The following is a 24357-nucleotide window of genomic DNA, read 5'->3' on the forward strand; positions in this document are numbered from 1 at the left end:
ATATTCAGTTCTTTTCTAAGGCTGTGTAAAAATTGTTTTGATACATTGTATTAACACACATTTATTACTTTATGAAATAAATTACTTCTGATCCAAGCTTTCTGTACACACTCATGATGACTCAGGAAAAACTCATCTCTGTTTTAAGACTGCACACCTTTGGGACTGGCAATTTCAATGAGATACTTTTTAAAAAAGTTGGACTTTTCTGTTTCTGTAACAGGGAGGCTTCACTCTGTCAGGTAACACCTGAGGTTATCTACAGGATGTCTCCATTTTGGATGTCTGCCAATCTGCCATCTGAATTTTTGTTTATACTTTCATTAAGTGCTGTATCGGTATTGCTGAAACACTCCAGCTTGACATTTGTTTTAGAAGAATAAATTGTCAGACTGTATTTCATTAGAAACTTTGATTAGAAACCTCATCCAGTTACACAGTGTTTCTGTAGGAAGAATCCTGCAGATCTCCTAGAATCACTCATGCTATGAAAGTATCTGTAAGTTTACTTTCCTGAAACTATTCCCCTTCATCATATATCATCTCTGTTAGTGTAAGTGGGTATTTCCTTCCTTTCAATACCTCTGTTGCCCTTCCAAGAATTCTTTCAGGTTAGTAGGACTGAGAGAGAGATGCTTCTGTCATGGCTTTCACAGAGGCATTTGTCACTTGTGTGGAGGGAGGGGCTCATGTGTGTACCTGTAGAAGTTGGTCAGGCAAAAATTCTCCAGCTTAAGAGAGCTGCTTTTGCTTATTGATGTTTGGGTTTTTCTGGAGTGGATTTGTCCACAGAGAGGAAGCGCATATTGAAGAACCACTGCAATCACAAAAAAACTCGCTTTCTTCTGTGAACCCTGCAGGCTGTCAGTGGAGGCCCACAGACATGATATTTGACAGCATTGTCTTGATGCAGTGCTTCAGGTGTAACAGCACATTTAGGAGCACAGAGCACATCTTTGTAACTCAAAAAGAAAAGTGCTCATTAAATTCACAGGCACTATAATAACCACCATAAACATGCACAGGTGGTGGCACTTTCCCCAGAATCTGAACTAAGGCATTTCTTTACTGATTCAATTCTAGAGGCCTGAAGTAATGTGGAGGTTTTGGCCTTCTGCGAAGTCATTCCAGTGGTTGACTACTCTCAGAGCTGAGAAGCTATTTCATAGTCCTCTCTACCCTCTGAGTTTCCCATACACATGCAGGTGTGCAGGTATTTTTAGGCCAGCTGCAGGTTATATAGCTGAGGTACTGCTGGAAAGGAAGTGGCTCCAGTGCAGAACTCCATGGAGGATGCAAATTTTACCTGAGAAACTGAGCATATTTTCATATAATTAGTTTTTGCTGGTCAGTTATGCTGATCAATCACAATGTTAAGGAAAGTTGTCAATGATGGCTATTAGCATGTTCTAAGTTAGTATGTGTTTGTGTAACATAGATATCTGTAAAGCTTGGTCATATGTGTTAGGACTTTCCAGGATGAGCTAGAAGTTGCATTATAAATTTCCCTGTCAAGTCACCCCTGTTATAGTGAAAATATTTGAATTTACTGTCAGTAATTCAAGGTAATGAAAGTAAAACATTCATGCTTGGTTTACACCTCATTTTGTTTAGGTACTGAGAGAATGCTGTATCTTGTCTTAACATAGAATGAAAAAATAAGTGTAGATATGCAATATATTCCTTGACAAATATATTTAAATTATATTTGGTTTTATAAGTTTAAATAGTGTTCTGAGTAACCTTCTGTTTTCAAAGTTCTTTTTTACTTTAAAATATATGAAGTATTTGTAATTTCACATAGGTGTTATTTTTATTCACAGATAATGCACCTCAGGTAGCAATTACTGCACCAGGATCTGGTAACCATAGAAACAGCTCCACAGGCCCAACACCTGACTGCTCTCCTCCATCACCAGACACTGCACTTAAAAACATAGTGAAAGTCATACGTCCTCAGGTAGGTGCTCACCATAAGCATCCTCCTATTTGTTGTATTTCTCCTTTCAGTAGCAGGCTGTGTTGCACGTATCTAAGAGGATGTTATGGCTTTACGCATTTGAGTCGGTCAAAGGCATAAACAGAACACAAAATACTTTGTCTTAAGATTCAGTCTTAGTAGCAGAAGATAAAATATTTTACAAATGAGCCCAAATGTACAGAGAGGTATCTGTATGTATTTCTCATAGCACTGATAATGAAGGAAGTCCTGCAATATTTTGTATTTTTGCATAATCTTACTTTTCTTTTAAGGTTATGTTTTGATTTTATCAGTATTATTTCCTTATTACTTTTTTACATTTACTTTCTTTTTTCTGCATCTTCATTTGCACGAAGTTATAATGTTTAATATGTTTTTTATTTTACTTTCCCATGCAGTATTGCTTATGAACTTCCATTTGCTAATACTGTTTGGGAAACAAGATGCATAATGTGTGAGAAACTTGAGTGCTCCATATAATTCTTTAAGGAGTGCATCTCTTTAAAACCAAAACTTTAAAGTAAATACATGCTAGAACTTGAATCAGTAATATAGAGCTAATCAGCATAGAGGAGTTTATTTTAGAATTGTGGGATCATGGGTAGGTCAGAATAAACCTTGGGATGATCTGTTTCCTTGTTTAAAAAGCCATGACATTAGGTGTGCCAAAGCTAGCTCGGACAGCTCCGTGCTGAATTGACTAATTGTGAAACTTTTTTAGTGTGAACCAAAAGAACTTCATCTACTCATTTTGGGTTCAAGTGCAGCCATCTGTTCCTTATTGCTAAGCTGGTCTCTGCAGCTGAGCCACTCTGATGCTATTGGATGCAGGCTTTGTACCATCAGTATGTCACTGGCACTTGTTTTACTTGAGGAGCAAGCTGATGGACACATGATATTTTCCTAGGACTTGTATAGGCCAGGTTGTTTTGGTACCACACAAGTGACTGTGTCACAGTTTTGGAGGTGAATTTTCCTTTCAGTTCTTATTGGAGTGCACAGTTGAGGAGGTCTTGCAGAATTAAAGGTAATTACTAGGTGCACTTGCTGTTTCTGTCTAGGAGCCATTGGCTTCCTGTGGCTGACAGTGTCACTTCACAATAATTTGATTGACAGGCTGGTGCAGACCATCCCCTTCTGAAACCACCACATTTCTGTTTCCACATGCTGGTTTAAATCTAGATTGCAGAGAGTCTAAAATTACAGTTTCTTCTATTTTTTATTTTTATAGTTGTTTCTCATTTTGCTTGTTTCTGTATTGTCTCTGTCCCTCCTACCCTACATCAGTCTATAGTACTGAAATGCCTCCTTCCCTCCAAGCTGTTTTTTATAGTAGGCGGCAAACAAACAGAAAGGTAATGAAATATTGTTGAAACAAGCTGTTGTGTGATAGCTTATAGAAAATAGCATTTAAAAAGCTGTTTCCATCATGATATTGCCAACAGATGGACCCAGAACACTTCATGGTGATGTTCTCCTGCTAGTTAACTCTGAATGGATTCAGCAGATTCTGGGGAGCTATTTTCAAATTTAAATTATTCCATTTACTGACTCACAGTGTTCTCATCATTCTGCAGAACAAAAGCTAGCTCTGTGATATATATGGTCAGAACTTTACCACATTTCCTAAAATGTCTCTCACGTGGCCCTACACATGCATGCTCCCTGTACAGAAAACAACAGCAGACAGGCATAATGTATGTTGTAAGTCTGTGTGCTAATACACGACAAGTTGGATATGCTGTAGCATTCAGATCCCATTATGCTTCTCTTTTTCTCATGTGTTTTATGCACATGTATCCCCCAGTATTCTTTATTTTCTTTGTTTTTGCTTTTTATCTAATCACCTTCCCCTAAGACCTCAACTCAAGAATTTAGACAAAGAAGCTGTAGATATTTGCAATGTGCTGTTTGCTAACCATTAATGTTCATTCTGCCTGCATATTTAATTCCTTTATTCCATTCAATTACATGGCAAGCTCTTTGAGGGGTAGCACAATGGGATTCTATTCCTGACTGACCTCTCACCATTCATGTAAAACTAATGAATACTGTTACACAATGTATGCAAAATAATTAATTTTCTTTTGGCTGCCAGGGCCTCTTTGCATTATTCTAGCCAAATAAATTGATTTCTAAGAGATCTAAACCAAGGATCATATAGATTCCCAAAACAGCTGTCACTTCTTTCCCTTTTTCTTGTCTTGTGCATCCAGCATGGGAAAGTACCAGTAAAGGCAGAATGGGAAACTCTTCAGCAGCCATCTTTGCATGAGGCAGGTTTTGGCGGCTTGGATGGAACTGCCAGGGAAGTCTGGCCTTTCAACACATATTTTTATTTGCACCTTACTTATCTTTCCTGTAGGGTTGTACAAATACTGTCTTACCAGCAGTGAGGAGAAACACTGTGTTTCTATGCAACTAGGAGAAGAAGACACAGTCTTAAGGTGCATCAGAGGAAGTTTAGGCTAGATGTAAGGGGGAATTTCTTCACAGAAAGGGTGATTACATACTGGAATGGATCACACCTAGTGGAATGCTCCTCCCTGGAGATGTTTAAGTTCAGTGCCACAATGCCACTCTACGACCTCCAGTCCTGAGGCTGGCATACTTAACAGTATCTCAAGGATCTGTGTGCTCTTCTGTCTGTGCACCTTAGTTATGGATTGTGCCTGTGATCTAGTATTTTGCAAATAAATTTCTTCTTTTCAAATTTCCCCATGGTCAGTCTCTGAAAAAATGGTTTTTTGAAAAGTTGCATATATGCAGAAAAGAAGTAAACAGAATTTAGCTCAGGTGTGGAATTACTTGATTTTTTTTTTTTTTCTGATTGTCCAGATGAGACTTACTGAGTTTTTAACTCTTGAATTGCTAGTTAATGGAGGCTTTGAAAAAGTAATACACTTTCAAATTAAGGACATATGCTGCTGTGTATATTCACAGCACATGGGATCCAAAATAAGATGGGGTAGGAGAACAAGTAGATAAGTCTCCTTCAAGTTTTAACTTAGTTACATTAGTACATAGAGTAAAATATTACTTACCTTATCAGACTGTAATTTTAGAAAGTGATAGTAAAATGGAGCTTGTTCTATCATAGTTCCTGTAGCCCTCAGTCTGAATGAAGCCTGAACAAAACTAAACTCCTTGTGATGCTTCATGTATTTTTTGTATTAGCGACTCAATTTAATAAGTTTCTCCTTATTTATTTGTTTAGCTTCATTTTTAAAATATACTGTATCCATAGAGGGAGAAAGAGCACCTTTTCCCCTGTAAGAGTGTTTCTTTTGCCAGTTTTATTTACTTGTGGGTCTTGGGCCAGTTCTCATAAAACCGAATTCTGACTTCTCATCTTTAAACTTAGTTATTAAATGTAGTCCAGCATTTGCATGTTGTCTTCTTGTCTTTTTAAGATATGTTTCAAATGGCTTACTGTAGGTACAGCTTTTGATGGCAAAATGTGGATTATTAAAAAACTATTAAAATTATTTAAAAGTTACTTTGATTTTATCTATCATGAATTAGTATTTTCCCTATTTTATGTGAATAACCCAATATCCTAAAAGTGATGTTTCAATGCTATTAAGAGAGTTTCTGGTAGGAGGACAAAGGAACAAAGAATTTCAGTGTTTCTGACATGATGAAATTTCATAATCTTGTTCTTTCTTGTTTTATTGTTAAGATCTGCAATAATCTATTCATCATAATATCTTTTTTTTTTCTTATCAGTATGGATATGCTGTCTTTACAGGAATCAAACATTTTTTCCCATTTATCTTTTTTTAACCTCTGTAAACAAAGTTGCAATTTGATCTATGACTCCTCATTCATCTGGCTAAGACATCTATGAATATAGTAGCAGCTAATAGTTTAAACATTAGCAGGAAAAAGAAATTGTCTCCTTTCCCTGCAGGTTCTAACAGAATCCTGCAGGACATGCGTAGCCTCTGATAGATCTATCCCACTTGTTTGGGCTACCAGGTGTGTGACTGTTTTTGAATGCACAGTGTGCCTGTCAAACCTGTGTATATGAGGTTTATCGAGGCATAGGGAAAGTCAAGGACCAGGACATTCCTCTCCCTGTGTCAGCCTGGGCATGAATGGACAGACCATCTGTAGGAGATGTGTGCTCCAGAGCCTCCCTAGCCGACTTAAAAAGTGATAATAATTTACATTAAATGAATTTATTTATCATTCTTTTTGCTGGTAGGTGCAGGAATTACTTTGAACACAAACAAACAATCAAACAAAAATCATCTTAGTGGAAACTCTGGAAAAACACAGTTCCAGAAAATAAATTTTCAGAACTAACAGTTCTATAAAAAGGATTTTCAAGGGGATTAGTGTCACTGTTTTCCCATGTTGAAACAATGAAACTATTTCTGCCTGGTTCTTCCCCCTATACTAGCACCATGCTGTGGTTTCCTTAGTTGTTCACAAATTAAATGCACGCCTTGTTGCAGTTGGCTTGAGTTGGCACATTCCTTTCTCTGCCAGCTTAGTGAAATCCCTGCTGGAGGTTGCTGCACCCATACACACCACCATGAGAACTCTGTGTTGCATCTACTGAACTTGTTTTGCAATACATACACAGAAAATCTGTTTTGTTCCATTTTACCTCAAAAAGGAGGGCTGGAGAACACTGTTATGCAATAAATTCTCTCCACTCTCTGAATGAGAGCGCAGGACAGCAGGGGTTCAAGGATCTTCTTTCTCCTATGAGCTGCTTTCTGTGCTTAGCTCCACTTACAGCATGGTCAGCTAGGCAGGGAATAACCAGGAAAATCACTGTGAAGAAAGACTGTGCAGGCACACAGTGCTTCCTTCAGGTGCACACTTCTGCTGCTGCTGTGTTTTGGTGCTGGACTTTGTGCTGTGTCCATGCTTAGCACAAGAGGCAGATAAGACTTAAAAAAAAAAAAAAAAAAAAAAAACAAACCAAAAAACTTCACTGAGAGTTATGATTTTGTGGGGGATCATATCCAAGGTAAAAGCCACTCCTATATACATGCTTTTATTAAGTTCTGGGAGGTGCTGAGCATTCCCCAAACCCTCTAAAATGCAAGTGTGTTCTACAGTCTGCACATGGGTAGATTTAGTCCTCATCCTTTGTGTGCCTGGTCTGGAGATTTTCCCCAGATGTCATAGTGTTTCCAGTGTTGTGTGTGTCTCTTAGGGCTGCAAGCACATTAAAGTGATTGTCAGCAGTCAGTGACCTTGATTCTATGTAAATATATTTTAGATTATTCTCTCTGTGACAGGGAATGTCTATAAAAATCTACTGCACACAGTTTGATGTCTTCTCATTCTAATGATGTTGAATTAAAAAAAAAAGCTCCTAAATAGCCCTTGAAAAAAAGGGAGCAAAGCAGAGTAAGAGGTATACTGTCAATGCCATTAAGATGTGGTTAGCAATTAATCTATGCATGACTGAAAATGGGACAGACATTATAAAATTATTTTATTCTGGAATACTGAGTACCAAACACCTAAAAAGGTTATGGTTGGAATTGTCTCAGAGGCCTGATTCCTACACACCCCTCTCCCCCAGCACACATCTGCCCACATCCACCTGTTTTACCACAGCATTCGTGGGCAGATGTGTAACAGCTTCAAAGGAGAATATTTGAAAAAAAAAAAATTCCTTGGAGCATAATGGATACTCTGTGACTACTTAATAACAACATTAAACAAAATATTATTAAAGCGATGCGCTGTAAGAGAGTTTCTTTGACACGTAACTATAAAACATAATTCTATTTCTATATTTTAATTAGGTCTAATAAGAAAACATAAACACATCTACCCAGTACATGGTACTAATGAAAATAGCAAACTGTGTGTGTTAGTGCATTTAATTACAGTTCAACAGGATACTAAAACACAAATATAAATTAAAGCAGAATAACACTCTGTTGTGAAGAGTGTTAAGTTTTAGAACGTCACTTGTACATGCATGTGTCTTTCTTGCTTGAAGTTGGTTTCTTACCTGGAGAGATTTTCTAGGTTGTGATTCCTGATTCGATATAAACACAAATCATGCAGAAATATAGAACATTTTTCCTTTATGAACTTGTAACAGACAAATGAAATACTGCTTTTAAAGGTAGTTCAGATACTGAAAGGAACATCTATGCTAGTAAAATGAACTTTAGCTCTGCAGAGTTGTCATCTTCACTGTTGAATTATGGACACAGTCCCGGGTATAATTTTGGGAGTGTACAATTTTCTTTCTCCTAACATATCCCGTCAGGCCTGATTTGTGATTTGAATAGACCAAGCACCATTCCTGGTAGATAATTTTGCCTTGAAGACCCTTCTCTGACACCTAATGAAGTTTAATTGTAGGGGTGTGAACAAATCCATGCCAGTTGTCCTGCCCTAGTACATATAATGCTTGGAAACAGTAACGCATTCAGAATTTGGAAGATTAAAGCCTTACCTATTGGGCATTAATGGGTTTCTTACATTATATTATTAGCATTTTCATTTGTTTCTGTTAGTACGGGGGAGTTTTGAGCACCTTAGTTACGCAGTAACCCTTTATCATCATCTGGTAATGCACATTTTCACATGTCCATGCTGTCTGTAGCGTGCAGCTTAGAAAAAACAGCCATCACTTTGGTCCTTCAAAAATTATGATATAAAAATATCATGATACAAGCAATTTGCATAATCTGCAGATGAAAAGGGGGATGTTACTAGCAGCTGGAAGCTGAGCTTTTTTGAAGAAAATGGTCTTGCATCCATTTTCCAACTGTTTAAATGAAAATAACACTATTTTAATTTTTGAAAGATCGAAAATTTTTATATCTGATGAATGAGACATTGCTTCTAATTATCAAATTTATCCCTTACTATTTTGATCTCATTTCAAGCAATGTTTTCCCAGGATAGGTATAATTATGTATCTTCAAAATCTGGTCACATCTATCAAGGAGGGAAACTGCTCCAAAGGTGTTGCAGTTTTGGCATTCAGGATTGCTGCTCTTCAGAACCCACAGCTGCAATATGGTTGCAACTAAAATAAAAGTAGTAGACAAGGAAAATAGAAACTGGAGGGAGATCAACTTTTCCCCTAATTTGTTTCCTGTGTGATTTGTCATCTGAGATAAGACCACAGGTAGAAGGGGCAGCAACTCTCTGAGCTTTAATTGCATCCTCCAGTGGAGGACATTCAAGGCAGAGCTAGGATAACGTGCACAGAGAAGAGCAGAAAGCACCGTGCCTGTATGGCATCCAGAGTCACACAGCACAGCTTCCTGACCACAGGCTGCACAAAAGAGCTGAGTCTGTGTCAGTCCTGAGCATGGCACTGACAGGGGACTGATCCAAGTATTCTGAACGACCATGAGGTTACTCTAAAGTAATATGCACTTCCTGGTCAGGCAGGATGCAAGCAGTGTCTTTCTCTAAATTAATAATCAATCAAATATAAATTGCTAGGACTTTGACACTATGATGTCATTAAAATTAATTTCATTTCAGAATGCATTATGCTTTTAGTATTGTAAAGGCTCTACAGCTAAAAACCAGTAAAAGCATTTTTCTTTAATTTTTTTTTTTTAAGTCTCGTGGTCCTGCAAGCTCCCTGTTGTAGCTGCTTGGGATATATTAGCTGACAGCCTCTGTGTATTTTCTGCTTTCTGCTCTTAAACTTAATTAAAATATTGACAAGTGAAATAAAGAATGTCAAGATGGGTGCTGTAACGGCCTGTATTTTATTTTTAATTGTTGTCATAATATAAGATAAATTTTTGTGAAATTAAAAAAGTGAAAATTATATTACTGTGTTAAAAAGAAAATATGTCTTCAGCTTGTTCAACATGATATTTTGAAGCTTGACAGAATAATTGATTCTGTAGTCTAGTAATAATTCAGTGTAGTCTTGCACTTCTAGGTGACATAGATAAATCAAATGCAGATGCATTGTAATCTCCAGTTTTTGCAATTTCAAGGCTACTTGATCACCTTAGCTCAGATCCTATAAATTAAATAATTCTTGACAGCAGCATTGACTGATGAGAATATATCAAAACTGATGATTTCTGCAGATCAGACTGGACACAGGAGAAAGCAACAAAGCCTGTCTTGTCACAGGCTGTATTTTACTGAGAAAATTTTGAATGTTTTGGGCTTTTATGTACATGAGCAAAAGGGACAAAGATAGAAACAGGGATGGTATGCTGGAATGTCAAGGCAAAAGACAGAAACCATAAAAATAATTTGAAAGTTGTATTTGAAAGGGAAGACAGAGGTTAAAATTGAATGTATTCAAAGACAATGAGAAGGATGTAGGGACTGTAAAGTCAGTGTGAGATGGGACCATGAAGGAGTTTGTTTGAGAGACCTTGATGACAAAACCACAGAGAAAACAGAAAAGCAAATTTTGGAGCAAATGGAACTGGAATCAACTGGATATTGTGCAGGTCTTTTTAGAGTAACATAAGTAGCTTTGGAAGGAATGTAACAATAGATAGGAAAAAAAAAAAGAGAGATGCCCAGAGAAGTTAAGGATGCCCAATCCGTGGAAGTGTTCAAGGTCAGATTGGATGAGGGTCTGAGTACCTGGGGTCTAGTTGAAGATGTCCCAGCTTATTGTAGCGGTTTTGGATCTAATGATCTTTAGAAGTTCCTATCAATTCAAACCATTCTATGATTCTATGAAAGGGAAAATGAGTGTATAGAATGAGATTTTAGAAGGAAGCTGGAGAAAGGAAAATTTCTGAAGAAGGGATGAGTTGATCAGAGAATTGAAAGAATTGAATCATCTGGGCAGGTATCAAAATGAGGGATTTAAGTGGCCTCATAAGTACAGTCACATGGTGTTAAATACGTGAGATGAGCCTGGGGGAAGGGGCTGCAGCCTCTTGCTTTCTTTGGTAAGTCTGTATTTTATGACCTAACTAGAATTTGAGAATGTAGGTGCAGTTGTCTCTTCTATCATACATTTTCTGCATGATACATTGCAACTGAAACCAGTTTATGCATTATATAAGACAGCTGGAATTTGTCAGGTTTTGCCAAATGCAGATTTCCTTGGGTTCATTGCTTCTCAGTGTTTTAACAAACCACATATCTGTCCCTTGGGAAAGATCTATCCCCTTCCTCAGCATCTGTAAAATGGGGCAACTAGCTCTGCCATAGTACTGAGTGTTGTGAGAATTATTTTTTTAAGACTATGATAGTGCTATGTACACAAATCCCAAAGGTAAAAGAAGGTGAAGTCAGAAGCTTGTATTGCAGAGAATACTTCAAAGCTGAAGAATTATTTTGGTGTTAAATTGAGAAAGGAGTTTTGCCATACTGCCTCTGCTAAATGTTGTAAGAAATATTTGAATGATCCCTTGCCTGCTTATTGTATTACATGCCAGTCATGGTAGCATTACAGAATTTGCATGCAAATTCCATTAATGGAGGGATTAAGTCCTTAATTGTCTTCTTAATAAAAAAGCAATTCAATATGTGTGTTTTGATGCTTTTCCTGTTTTTGCAGTTTCAAAGGGGTATCTTTCATTGATATATGTTCACTACAGACTGAACATGAAAATGTTTTTATTATGCCTGATTTAACAGTTACTTAAATCTTATTGCAATATCTTTAAAGATTTGTACTGACATTTTTTCTTATGCATTGAAAAGATTTATTCATTAGCCTGATTTGATGTGCTATTTTAGGATGGTATAGGGTTTTCTAGGTTGGTATTATGACAATTGAAATAATATTTGTGAAGAAATACCTTAAAAGTAAATATCAGTCATTAAATAGATTGACACATAACAAGTAGATTAAACACATGACTGTAATGAATATAAATCTACTTAAAGACAAATCTGCATGCTATGTAGTGCACTTATTGGGGTGAAGTGAAGCCACAAGTATGCCAGAATTTCACAAGGGTTGTCTAAGAACCTTGACCCTAAGGTCAATGTCCAGAGCTTTGGAGTAGTACAAGGGAGGCATGTAATGACAAAGCTGGCTTTGAAGAATGAAGGAAACATTATCCCTTTGCGAGAGAGTTTTGTGTTTGAGTTTCACAACTATGAAAACTTGACCCCTGAGTTATGGTGTTCAATTATAGTAAATAATCTTAGAATTTTTCTGAAACTATCTCAAGATTTCTTGGTAAATGCAGTTAAACAGTGGCTTTGGCAGGTGCAATCAGCAAACCAAGATTACTTCCAGTAAGACTGGAATTTTACATCAAATTCTAAGAAAAGATTCCTAGAGTGTGTCTAGATGTGAGCTGGATGCGAGATTAAATCTGGGACTGGAAGACCTCTGCTTTCATTTCTGTATATAAGAATCTCTGTGTGATTTAGAGACCTAATCTCCCATCATGCTTAGGACAGAAGCAGGATTCAATTCAGTTATCTAAAAATAGGAATCTAATGTCATTTGAGGTGCTATAGAGGTGTATTTGAAATGCACATGGAGAGACTGCCAAGTATAGTACAGGGCATATATGGGGAGACTCTGCACTCTTCTGAATGGCAGCTGGAGGCCAGGTGGGATGCCCTAAGGAATCTGTAGTGATGGTAGATACCTGCATTAAGGCAAGGGAATAAATTTCAAGGGGACTGGAGTGAGGGTGACTGAACTGTTCTCTGAACTCTTGATGGTATTGACTGGATTGTGATTTTATTGACTAGATCTCAACTGACTGCTCTGGGAGCTTAAATACCTAGGGTACATGTAAATAGCTATGGTGGAAATTTGAGTGATGAAATTGGGAATGGAATTTAATCCTAACTGGAGAAAAAAAGCTTGATTCATTTCTACTGGGTTTTTTTGTTAATTTGTTTTTTGTGCAAATAGCACTTTAGAGAGATAAAGGCAGAGAGATGCACTCAGCACAAACTGGTTTACTGAGTCTCTCATAGCATATATTAATGAACAACTAGTGTACTTTAACAGCCTAACATTTTACAGGACACAGCAAAAGTGCAAAAAATTCTTTTAGTTCCTCTAGTTTCTTAGTTAGCTGCAAAGGCTTAGATGCTGGATTCCTGACTAATTATGTAGTAAAATTATTGGCACATGTTGATGGATGGACTTTATTAACTCCAAATATATTTCAGCAGTGTAATGCTGTACAGTACTAGAGGCTGAGAGTGATTCTCTGCAGAAGCCTTAGATTGGAAAGACACATTAAACTGACATATGTTTCTCTGAATCAGTAATAATAATGCCCAAGTCCAAAATAAGGTAGTGAAACCACCTTGGTATTGACCACTAATGGTGTATCAGATGCCGCTATTCTGCCTCTAAGAAAGGGGCACGCGGAAAAAACAGTGGTGGAGGGCTGACTAGACAAAGGCCAGGGCAGTTGCCTTTGGAGCGGCTTTGTGAGACAGAGATGGATCATTCCAGCTGCCCATTTAGGCAGGAACTGTCCAGGCTTAAAAATAACCAGATACCACACCTCATGTTAAAAGAAGTGTCCCCTTTTCAACACACGAGTTCAAGTCCTGCAAATCTGCAAAGACACTATTGATTGGGAGAGGGCCAGAAACTTACTTCTAAATGACCAGAGATTGTTTTCAGTTTTAGAAATAATTAGGTCCTTCATGAATCTGTTGTCTAGCAAAAGTGTGCCATTTAGATTTAATTAATACAGATTAATGTTTTTGGTCTGATCTAAGAATTATTTTGGCTCAGATCCCAAACAATGACTTCCAACCACACTGTTTGGCGTCTGTCCCTGTTCATTTAACTCTTCCATGAAATTACTAGACCTAGGAGTCAGTCTTTCAAAGCAGAAACTGGTTTTAATTATTAAAGAAAGTCCACTCAATAGACCATAGATGAGTTCCAAAATGATTACCAAAATTTCCCTTTTTTCTCAGTTTTAACATGACACAGTTTATTCACATGATGCCTAACACAACTTGAAGAAATAATCAACATTACACAGACCTAATTCTATTGAATTTTTCTGTCTGACATTCCAATATGAAGGGTGAATTTTTAGTGGAAACAGCTTGGTTCAGTATTTATAACACAAGCATTGCAGGACATGTAACCTAAAAATTAAATTGACCAGAAAGTAATTTGAAAATTACTCCTCTGGGATAGATTGACAGACTTAACAGGTAGTTTTAAGTAAGGGATGGTGAATACCTTTGTTGTCCAAGGAGGATCTTATTGCTCCAAAAGGTAATAATTAGGTCTTGATGCTAATAAGGAACAAATTTTTGACCCTTACAAATATTCTGACATGTTAAGCCTGACATGCTAGAACAAGAAGAGATGGAGCACCTTTTACTCTCTTTTTATTATTTTTGTCCAGGTTTGGTTATCCAAGGCAGAATTTCATGAGATGGTTTTCTATTTGTGAAATAAATATACAGACAGCTATAAATGTGGATGCAGGGCCTCCTCTGTTTTGGAGAAGTTTAATGTTTCAGGTCATTGATCTTGAAGTGGCAAGGAGCATTGTGGGGTTAGAGTATTGTGGTATGGAACCAAATGAGTGCTGCAACAGACTATTTAGCATGGCATTGCAAACCAGCAGTGGTCTGTGGCTTAAAAGCCATGATATTGACCACTAAGGTTATGCCTGCATTAGTTTGTAGTGCAGTGCAATGGGAACAAGTCCATGTAGAGAAAAAGTCGTTGCTGACCTGATGTACTCATTATATCGATTTAATTTCTACATCTGATGGTATAGATACACCCAAAAGTAGTTTCTCATGCTTTAAAACTGCTCTGCAATCCAAAGCACAACCATTAAATGGACTCTTGAAGTTTCCTTTGAAAGTAAATATTTAAAATAAAGTAGTCCCAAGTTGTTTAACTGTTCCATGAAAACTCATGCACAAAGTTTGATTTTCATGTATGTTTTTCAAGCTGACACTTTTCCATTAAGCTTCCAGACATTTCAGTCATTTAATATTTGAGGCATATTCATAAATGGAATAAAGAGCAGAGGGTGGCTTTCAAGTGATGGGCACTTGGTATTATTTAGTAAACTTCATTATACAGACATCAGCGGTCTAATTGTTTTGCAAGATGTACCCAGCAATGCAGCTGGTGAAGAGCTCCCTTTCTTATCAAAAGATGATTGAAATTATTATATGCAAGGCTGTAAAGGCCTATTTTATGTTGAATTAAATTGATTACAATGAAGACATGCATTTTTTTCTAATAAAAATTAATCCAGATTTTAGAAGGAAATCATCTCTACACACTATTGCTTGTCATATGAAATGATTTTTACTACTATAACCTTTGAGCCAAATAAAAATATTAAAAACAGAGAAAGGTTTATTAAATGTCAAGTGATGAAAACTATATAAAAAGTCTGTATTTTTCATGCCAAACTTATCTTTTTCTTGTAGCCAAAGCAACGTACATCCATAGTATCCTCTCTGGAATTTCACCGAATGAATCACGGCCACAATTATTTTGAAATCAACCCATCCATTGGCTGTGCAAGTTTTGTTTCTACTCCTGCAATCAGTCCAGCTAATTGTTCCTTTGGATCTCTGGAATATAATCTTGAAGAGAAAGAATTTACAGGTATAGAAAAAAAAGCTTACTTTTTCTGTCAAAAAAGCTTTATAAAACTTTAGGTCTTTGGGTTTAAGTAGTAATTGCTGTTGTCTTTGGTAGTAAAATACATTTATCATAAATACACAGAATTATTCCTAATTTTTTTTCTTACTGCTCTACAAAGAGTTCTGATATTTTATGACCAGTATTATGAGACATACTTTTGTCCTGAATATTATTTTTTGAATAAAAAACCTTTAATTTCCAGATTTGCCTAGAATTTAGGTATTGCAGTTTTTGAAATCATGGTGATTCATGCATCTACTTTCATCATTGTGTGACCCATACTCTCCAATAAGAATTTTAAGTTGAAAAAATGTAATTAGAAATCATTATGTAGCCACCAGTAAAGATGAGGAAGGGAAGATTTCTAAGAAACCTGTGACCATTTCTTCAGTAGTGATGGGATTCACTAAAGTAAAACTTCAATATATTTGCTCTGTTGATAAGATGTGAATGGAGTGATGGAACGGGGAAGTTTTTATCTCTGCCCAGAAAGCTAGGAAAAAATAACGGGCAAAATGACTGAAGTTCAGGGTGTCTTTGACAAGCTTTTCAATAGTACATTTTACCATCAGTAATCCTTAATTTACCATTAATAAATGAAATAATTACAGTAAAATTACAATTCCACCCTCCATTTTCAGCTGGTATCCTAGAATAATTTAAGTAATATACAGGATCCTATATTAGACACAATATTACCCTGAATGAAAAAACTCATATTTTATTTTGATAATTTAGTTCATTTTAACTCCTTACTGATAGATGATGCATGGTAACTCTGCAAGAAACAAGGAGTACTAATGTGGAAAGAGAGTAACAAAATCTGGAAGGAACAGATCAAAATTGTTTCTCTTGGAAAGGTTTTTAAGGCTTGTCTCTTATCTAAAATGTTAAAAGCTGAACCTGGAATAATAATAGTGAGCAAGGAGCAGCAGAAACTGTGTTCTGTGTTCTGCTACAGCTTTTCTCTGCTTTAGCTAGCTGTTGTTTCACTGAAAGGTCCCTTGTTGCTTTTCAAGTTCTACAGTGACAACAAATACAACTCATCATATGACCTAAATATAACCTTCTGAAAATTTGTGGAAAGTCTGCATCTTGAAATAATTGTTAGTTTAATTGAAGATTTTTGTGCATTTGAGTGAAACTATTTAAATGCTTTTTACAGGATTTCTAAATCACAAGCTTCCATCTAAATAGGGCATAAGTATTTCCCTACTCAATTGCAGTGCTTTTTATGTTTTCTTCACGAAATTTGCAATGATTCATTATAATTCAGATAAAAGTGAGAGATTAATACAACAAAGTAATTTTTCTAAAATCTTCATAATTTTACCTTTACCTCAAGTAGTCTAGACTACATTTGGTAGTCTGCTACCAAAGAATAATCAACCTGTGGTTGATGGTTCCTTTTTAAGTTTGGGGATCACAGTTTTGCTCTTGTTGTTTGCTAATTCCCTACATCACCTGAAACAGGGGTCCCAATTTTTAAGAAGTGTATTTTTATCAAATAGAAAATCACTGAACTCTTTCAGAGATATATTTAATATCTGAGACATATTATTTGAATGTCAGTATACAACAACATTTCTGATTAATTCTCTGGAGAACAGGCTACATACAATGGTAAATATGTGCTTCAGCTTTGGCATCAGATAGCCTTTTAGAGTAAATAAACCAGGTATGTTGTATGCATGGATGGCAGCAGATATCTTAAAATCAGGTTGCCTGATGTAAGAATAAAGGTTCTGTCATTTGTTTTGAACTTTATCTGGTGGAAGGACCTGCAACAATTTGGCAACATTTCTCTCATTCCAGTATGTGTAGGGCGGACTGCATGAATGAATGCAGTGTGTTGGCATGACCTCTTTTCAGGGCTTTGTCTGGTGCTAGATCATTGACATAAGAGAAGCATTCTCAAATTCCAAGTGAATGGTCGTGCTTTCATAGCATTGCATTTCACCTCAAGCTGGAAGCCAGTGCATCCCAATAATATCAGCTACTACACATAGTAGTATAGTAAGTTACTGTACTAAAAGTGAGACCACTTCATTGCACAGGGAAGCCATTTCTGCACGTAACTCTGTCCCAGCAAGATGCCTGTAATTTTCTTCATCATCTGAATATATGTAGAGTAGGCATTCTGTAAGATAACACACATGAAAAATTAATTAAATACCTGATAATCAGGTGATTGTTGTTTGTGAGATGTTCCTCATGTTACTTTGACCATGAAGTAAGACCACAGATGTGCAAGATAATTCACTGCAGGAGAGAGCAGCCTGGGCTTTCAGGGAAATGCCTACCTAAGAGATCTCTGCTTTGTTTTCTATATCCCTCAAGTTCTCTTGAAACTGCAAATCTTAAAGATTGAAGGCAAAAAAATTGTGGCCTTTTGGTAACAGCAGCTTGGCACAATCAACACGTGCAGCTGAAACTGTCAGTCTGGATGATTTTCATTTTTACTTGATCAGTCCAAATAATGGATCTTTCTCTAACCCATATAATTTCATTATGTCTTCTTGTCCTGAGTATAATTGGGCCATGAAATTAAAAAGACAGTCCTGCACAGGTTCTTCTTCTGTTTTAGCTGATAAAATGGGTCTCTACTCAGATACCAGCAGATTTCTGAAGGTAATCTCATTACAATCTTTATTTTCAACCTGTGAAAATCTGTATATTTTCAATAGGTTCCGTATGCCATTCATTGTAAATAAGGATACAGTTTTTCTATCATCTTGTTGTGGTACTGAGAAGTATTACTGAGTTTATCTCTTAGTTAGAAAGGCTGTCTCCACTGGAGAGGACCTTAAAGTAGCTGTTACTGTTTTTATATGCCACGTTCTCTGACTGTGAGAAACATTTAATACATCTAATAAGACTACATTTTTCCTTAAAGCAACCTGGAATAAACAATTTAAAAATTTTAATCTTTAATGTGTAGACTATAGTTTTTTTCTTTTACTTTTGAAAAAAATATATTTGAGTCACACCTTCAATTCCTTCTATAAGTGTCCTTAGATCTTTCTTTACAGTACATATCTGATGAAATTGTTCTGTCTCACAAGTCCTATTTCAGAAGCAAAAGCTGCCCTTAAAGCATAAAACTGCAGTTTTTTCTTTTTATTTTGAGAGAACCAAAAAATGCAGCCTATTAGAATTAGAAACTTCTTTCAGAGATCAGGCCTAAAATTCTTGGCTATGTTGCATTCCTTTATGCAGTCAGAATTTATTCTGGTGCAGGAACGTTTCTTTATGTGACAATAGCAGAGCTGCTCTTCGAAGTAGGTCATGTATTTGTCAACATTACTTTCTCGTTCAATTATCTCATGTATTAAGACTTGATATGAAAAGATCAAACTCTGATGTCTATGTAGACTCTTCAAGCCTTGTTTCTTCAATTATAAAAGGTTTTGGAATGACTAGAAGTGAAATACAAAATGAAAGGAATACAAAGAAGAAGAAAGTAACTTTTATTACCAGAGCATTTTTTGGGTGTGCTGTGTATAAATTCATGGTACAATGTCTCTGTTAACAAAACCTCACTAATTAGGAAAAGAACACATGGTTTTCAAGTGACAGGAAAAGGAGAGAATATTGGCTTGTAATGAAATAAGAATAATCAAGAAATTTTGGTAGATAAGGCTTTCCAACCTCCTTTATCCAGACACCTGTACATCCAGTGAGGTAATATCTAAAAAAACTTGTATTACCAGTCTGTACCAACTTGTCATTGATTGAAAACTTTTTTCCAGATGAAATGGCTTTGAAGGTCAAATTCAGGCCTCTTTTCTCTGGGTTTTAATTTTCTTTATCATCTTCTTGATTACAGTGCAACAAATTCTGCCAAGGCATTCTTCAAAACAGGTTAATTTGAACCTTTTAATCTGCAAAGATTATATTTTTTCCCTATAATTTATTGCTATGTTCAACTGAATGCAATTAGTAAGACATAGTAGAGCTATTCCAGGAACTGCTACTGGGGATCATACTCAGTACTGTCTCATACGGTTTATTTTTTGTTCTAATTAACTTGTCCAGCAGATGTAGCATGTTGAGGTCTCCTTATGTTGCCCTTCTTTTTGCTGCTTCTAATTTCAGCCTTTGCACAGTTATCCAAGGCAAGACACTGTCTCACAGGGACAGAGAAATGTCGGGTTGATTAATATTATAAACTTCTCTTTGTTAACTATTATTGTCTTTGCACGGTCCAGTTTCAAAGCAATGTATTTCATGAAGCTCATTGTAATTATATCTCAAATATGTCAACATGTCCAAAAATCTAGTGGCAGAAAGGTCTTCTGAGGCAATACCTGGAAAGCTGCCGATGAAACCAATTCCTGTTGTTCCAGTCAAAAACATTATACCTTTTTCCAAGAAATTGGTTTGTGATAGTGCTTTCATGAAACATTAGATAAATTATGCCCCTGAATCTCATGCCACCTGAACTTAAAGGTAATTTCTTTGGAATTAACTATATTATTCCTTCTTAAACTTCATGACAGCCCTTCAGTAATGCGTCTGCAGTGTTGTCGTTCAGTCTTTTCTCAGGCTTAAAGGAACTATCCAGGCTAAACCCACTTAGCTGTTCATGTGACCCTGCTCTGCAAATATACTGTCTCATATGTCACTCACTATGTGGACATTCTGATTGCTAAAAAATGGTAAAGTAATATGAAAATAAAACAATTTTTAGCAAGCATATTGAGGGAATAAAACTGCAAATGGGTCTTGAATCTCTGTTGTCGGCTATAGCACTGGATGTGTTAATCAAACAAGGAATGACATGAACAGCTTATCTCTTTTTAAATCAAATTCTGAACCATCTGACCACATGTGCAAAGACATGTGTTGAGCCATTTGCCTGCCTTTTATTCAAATGGCTATTCTTCACAGGATTTGCTCTTTTCACTCACATTATTTGCTCATTCTGAATAAAGCCAGTTAGCTATTGTTGACAATACAGTATTGAAACATAAACTTTAAGGGATTTAGAGATTTTAGAGGAGCTAAGATTTTAGTTAGAGATAAGCCTTACTAGAGTTAATTAAAATAAATGAGTAGGCCTTGATGAAGTTAAGAGTTAGTAGTTAACTAATAATTGATTGCTTGTCAACACAATGTTTAGTTAGCTGGGTTTATAATGAAGAATATAGAAACTGACAAATAGATTTTAGGAACATAAGACAATTGTGGGCCTCCTCTGTTCTGAAATCAATTGAAGACAGGGAATGGGAGTTCTACCAAGGTTCATTTGTTGTATTTGCATTGAAAAGGTAGAAAGGTCAGAATGAGGAAGACTTCATTCACTTCCTCATTTTGGGACCCCTCCCCATGAAAGGGACCACTGACCCATTTCTAGGCACAAACTACGCATGCTTAATAGCTTTTGAAATGATTAGCATGCAAAGCGATGAATGGGATGTACCAAAATTACGAATATGTATTTGTATTTTGGGTATTCAATACTTGTATGGATAAAAGGACCCTGTAATCATTTGAAAGGTGCAGTGTGTGTTTGGGAGCTATCCCGCACGCTGCCTGGCATCACAATAAACATACACTTTCTATCTTTAAACTGTTTTAAACTGTTAGAGAGTTTTTGTCCGTCACAGTTGGATATCGGTACTAGATCAATATCCATATTTCTTTAATAAATCAGTATTACCTTCTAATACTTAGGGTATTTTGACTAATTTTGAAAGCCCGTATTCTTAAGCCTTAGTCTGGCAAGGAGGAAGGTAGGAAGTAGAGCAATGCTGTGATAATGCTGGAGATGAAAATTTTAGAGACTGTCCTAAAAGTGGGGAAAATTTTCCTCAGGATCCTTAGGAGCACTGTGTGTTACACTGTTATTAGGTCCAGGAGTTAGCTATTTCTCTGAATGCTTTTTTGCCTCTGAAGTAAGCATAATGGAAAGCTTACTGCAATGTATGCATGTTTGTATACATGTCTATCTGCAGCTATTAAAATCTTTTACACTTAATTTAGTTGCATACATCCCCTTCCTTGAGAGGTGTCAGCACAGATAAGTAAGTGCTTCATCACACCATAAAATAATTCCCTGAAGGAGCAACAGATAGTACCATATTAAGTCAATAAGGACTAAGGACCTTCTTTTGAGGAATCTTCTTTTGAGGTTATGAGTGCCATTGTTAGAAGCAAAATAATTAAAATGTTATTTATCTACATTTAATCTAGTTTTTTCCAGGTGTATTAACTATCGTGACCAGTAAGGTCAAAAGAAAAAATATTTTCTGTAATGTGTCATTTACAATTCTTAGCCATCTCTAGAAGCACAGTAACTATAGACAATACTCATATTTATCTCTTGTCATCTTAGTCAGCCCTTTGCTTTGCTGTTTTGTTGTGGTTTTTTTTACTGAGCCAGAAGCAAAATAACTCTTTAAGTTGTAGTAAGACCATTTGCAGAGACAGATTGTTTTAGTCTTTAGGCTGTCACCATGCCTTGTATTGTTGCCTTATCTTTTCATTGCACATTTTGTAAATAAGATTGACCAAGCTCTGGAGGGGTGCTCTTGAAAACTTCTTCACTTCATCAGTCAGAAGAATTGCCATTGTGAGAAGAAGGCAATGAGCAAAGAGCACTTGATGTCTCAGTCTTCAATTCCTTACAAAATTGTTTGTATTGTTTGTGGTACAGTTTTCTTTTACCCTGTGAATGCACTTAAACTGATTGTAACATTATTCAGCATATTCTATCTTACGTTTCAATCAATTTTTCTTTTCCTGTGTCATGTCCTCTTATTCATATTTAATTGCTTTTCTGCTTCTTCTCTTTTGTATCTTTTAAAAAGCTTTCTACTCACCAGCTGTATTTCCAAACCATATGTGAGATTATTAGAACTGAAGGAAATAGCAAAAATCTGCCTGTTTTTTTTTTTTTTTTTTTTTGAAGAAATTTTAGTCCTCTGGGTATAATTAGTGATGTCCAGTTTTAAGAAAAACAAAAATCTCTCTGTAAAACATACCAGTCAGTAACAAAAAAAAAAAAAAGTTATGTTTTCTCCTAAGGCCATTCTGAAATTAAAGACAATTCTTGTTTCTCTTTCTTGCATGCAACTCACTAGATTTCTTTCTTTGTTTCTGTTCCTTGCTGGCCCATTGTAATGTTAGTATCATTTGATGTAACAATCCTCTCCCATTATGTCGTTCCAAGCTGTATAAAAAAATGGAGGTGGGAAAACATGCCTTCTTTACCTTTGGTGAAAATCCAAAAACTAGGGTAGAGTCAGTCTTCCTCATTAGTTAATTAATTATGTATTTTATAAACAGCTCTAGCTGAACAATGTAAACATGACAAATATCAGAGTACACTGCTGATGATAGTGTTCTTGTGGAAAATTAAACTTTGATGCCATTTAGTGAAAGACGAAAACTGAACACCAATCTCCCTCATTCTGGAATAGCAACTGTCATTTTTCCTAAAATGGATATGATGCTATGAGTTCCAGAATTTGATTCCAGCCTTGAAGACCCTTTTTCACCAGGATTTGGTCAACAAATCTGAGACAATTCCATGAATGGTTTCACTGTGGAGAGATTTCCCAGCCAAAGGAAAACACTAATGAAGATTCACCTGTAAGCCTTCAGTACAAATGAGCTCCTATTAACCATGAAAAAATTAGATTAATGAAAACAATGAGAAATGAGAGATTCTGAATGTTCTGTAGAAAAAGCTCTATTTGTCCCTTTTACCATCAGAAAGCCTAACTATGAGATACAGGATTTGTATAACCAAGCTTTTTGTTTTGCTCTTCTTTTCTGGGAACAATTCCAGGAGTTAGATGTTAAAACCATAAATATTCAATTATTTGAATCACTTGCTGTCTATCCAAGCAATTGGAATTACCCCTACCTACTTGCTAGCTAGTTCCTATCCCTCAGATAAACTGAGATCATACTCAAAATTGCCTTCCCCTCCCTCCTTCTCTGGAAAGGTATTCTATGTCATCTTCAAAGGCAAGACAAATGAGACACTGAAAAAGAAAAAAAAAATAGTAACAGCATAGAAAAACAGTGCTGAAAATACAGGTTCAGGAAACAGGGAAGATTGTTTTCCCCTGTATTACCAAGTATTTTTCACAAAGCTAAAAACAGACTATTTCTCAGAGCAGCATGTACTGCATGAACTATTCTCCCCCAAGTTTTTTTTGCGACTTAGGAGGTAATTTTATATCATGACCACTGAATAATAAATGTTCATCACTATTTTCTTTTTCATATTAGACATATGACCTGTCCATCTTTTCATTCCCTTTGTGAGTGATGTACTCCCTTTCAGAGCTTACCGTACTCTGGTATAAGCAGAAAACCCCTCAATGATGTAGTGCCAGTGGAACTGACAGCCCGTATCTGCCTACATGGGGTGTCTACACATTGTCAGGGGGATTTCTCCTTGGACAGTGTATCACTTAAGAGTTTCTTAAGTGAGAGAATTTAGGCAGCTGTGCTTTGGTGGTTTAACAAGCAGCCAGCCCCCAGCTGCTGTATCTTCATGCTTTTACTCTATGGCAAATGCTGAATTTATCTACAGTGCAATAGAGATGGAGCACTGTTGGTTATCATCCATGTAGGAATGCTGAGAGTAAGCTCTTGATAAGGTACTACAAGATGCCTGAGTGATGTGTTGACTTTTATCATATAGCTACACGTTGAAGACGATGGGGAAATGGAAACGGCACTAATCTCAATTAAAGATAAGGTGAGCCTTACCGAGGTACTAAGGGCCTCATTTAATTTTGTAGAAAAATTTTAAAACAGGCCTATTTCAAATGCCAATCAAGTGTTGTAA

General features: G+C 36.3%; 1 protein-coding gene across 8 annotated transcripts in view; it reads left to right on the plus strand.

The window, feature by feature from the left end:
- The window catches only part of ANKS1B (ankyrin repeat and sterile alpha motif domain containing 1B), a 401048-nt gene that overhangs the window by 136950 nt on the left and 239741 nt on the right, over nt 1–24357 (plus strand). For all 8 annotated transcript variants that reach the window (XM_068191650.1, XM_068191661.1, XM_068191653.1 and 5 more), the window contains exons 11-12: nt 1824–1960; nt 15326–15506. In XM_068191650.1, the coding sequence (XP_068047751.1) occupies nt 1824–1960; nt 15326–15506 (318 nt within the window). The remainder of the gene's footprint in view (nt 1–1823; nt 1961–15325; nt 15507–24357) is intronic.

This window comes from Anomalospiza imberbis, chromosome 5 (assembly GCF_031753505.1).
Source record: "Anomalospiza imberbis isolate Cuckoo-Finch-1a 21T00152 chromosome 5, ASM3175350v1, whole genome shotgun sequence".
NCBI classification, from domain to species: domain Eukaryota; kingdom Metazoa; phylum Chordata; class Aves; order Passeriformes; family Viduidae; genus Anomalospiza; species Anomalospiza imberbis.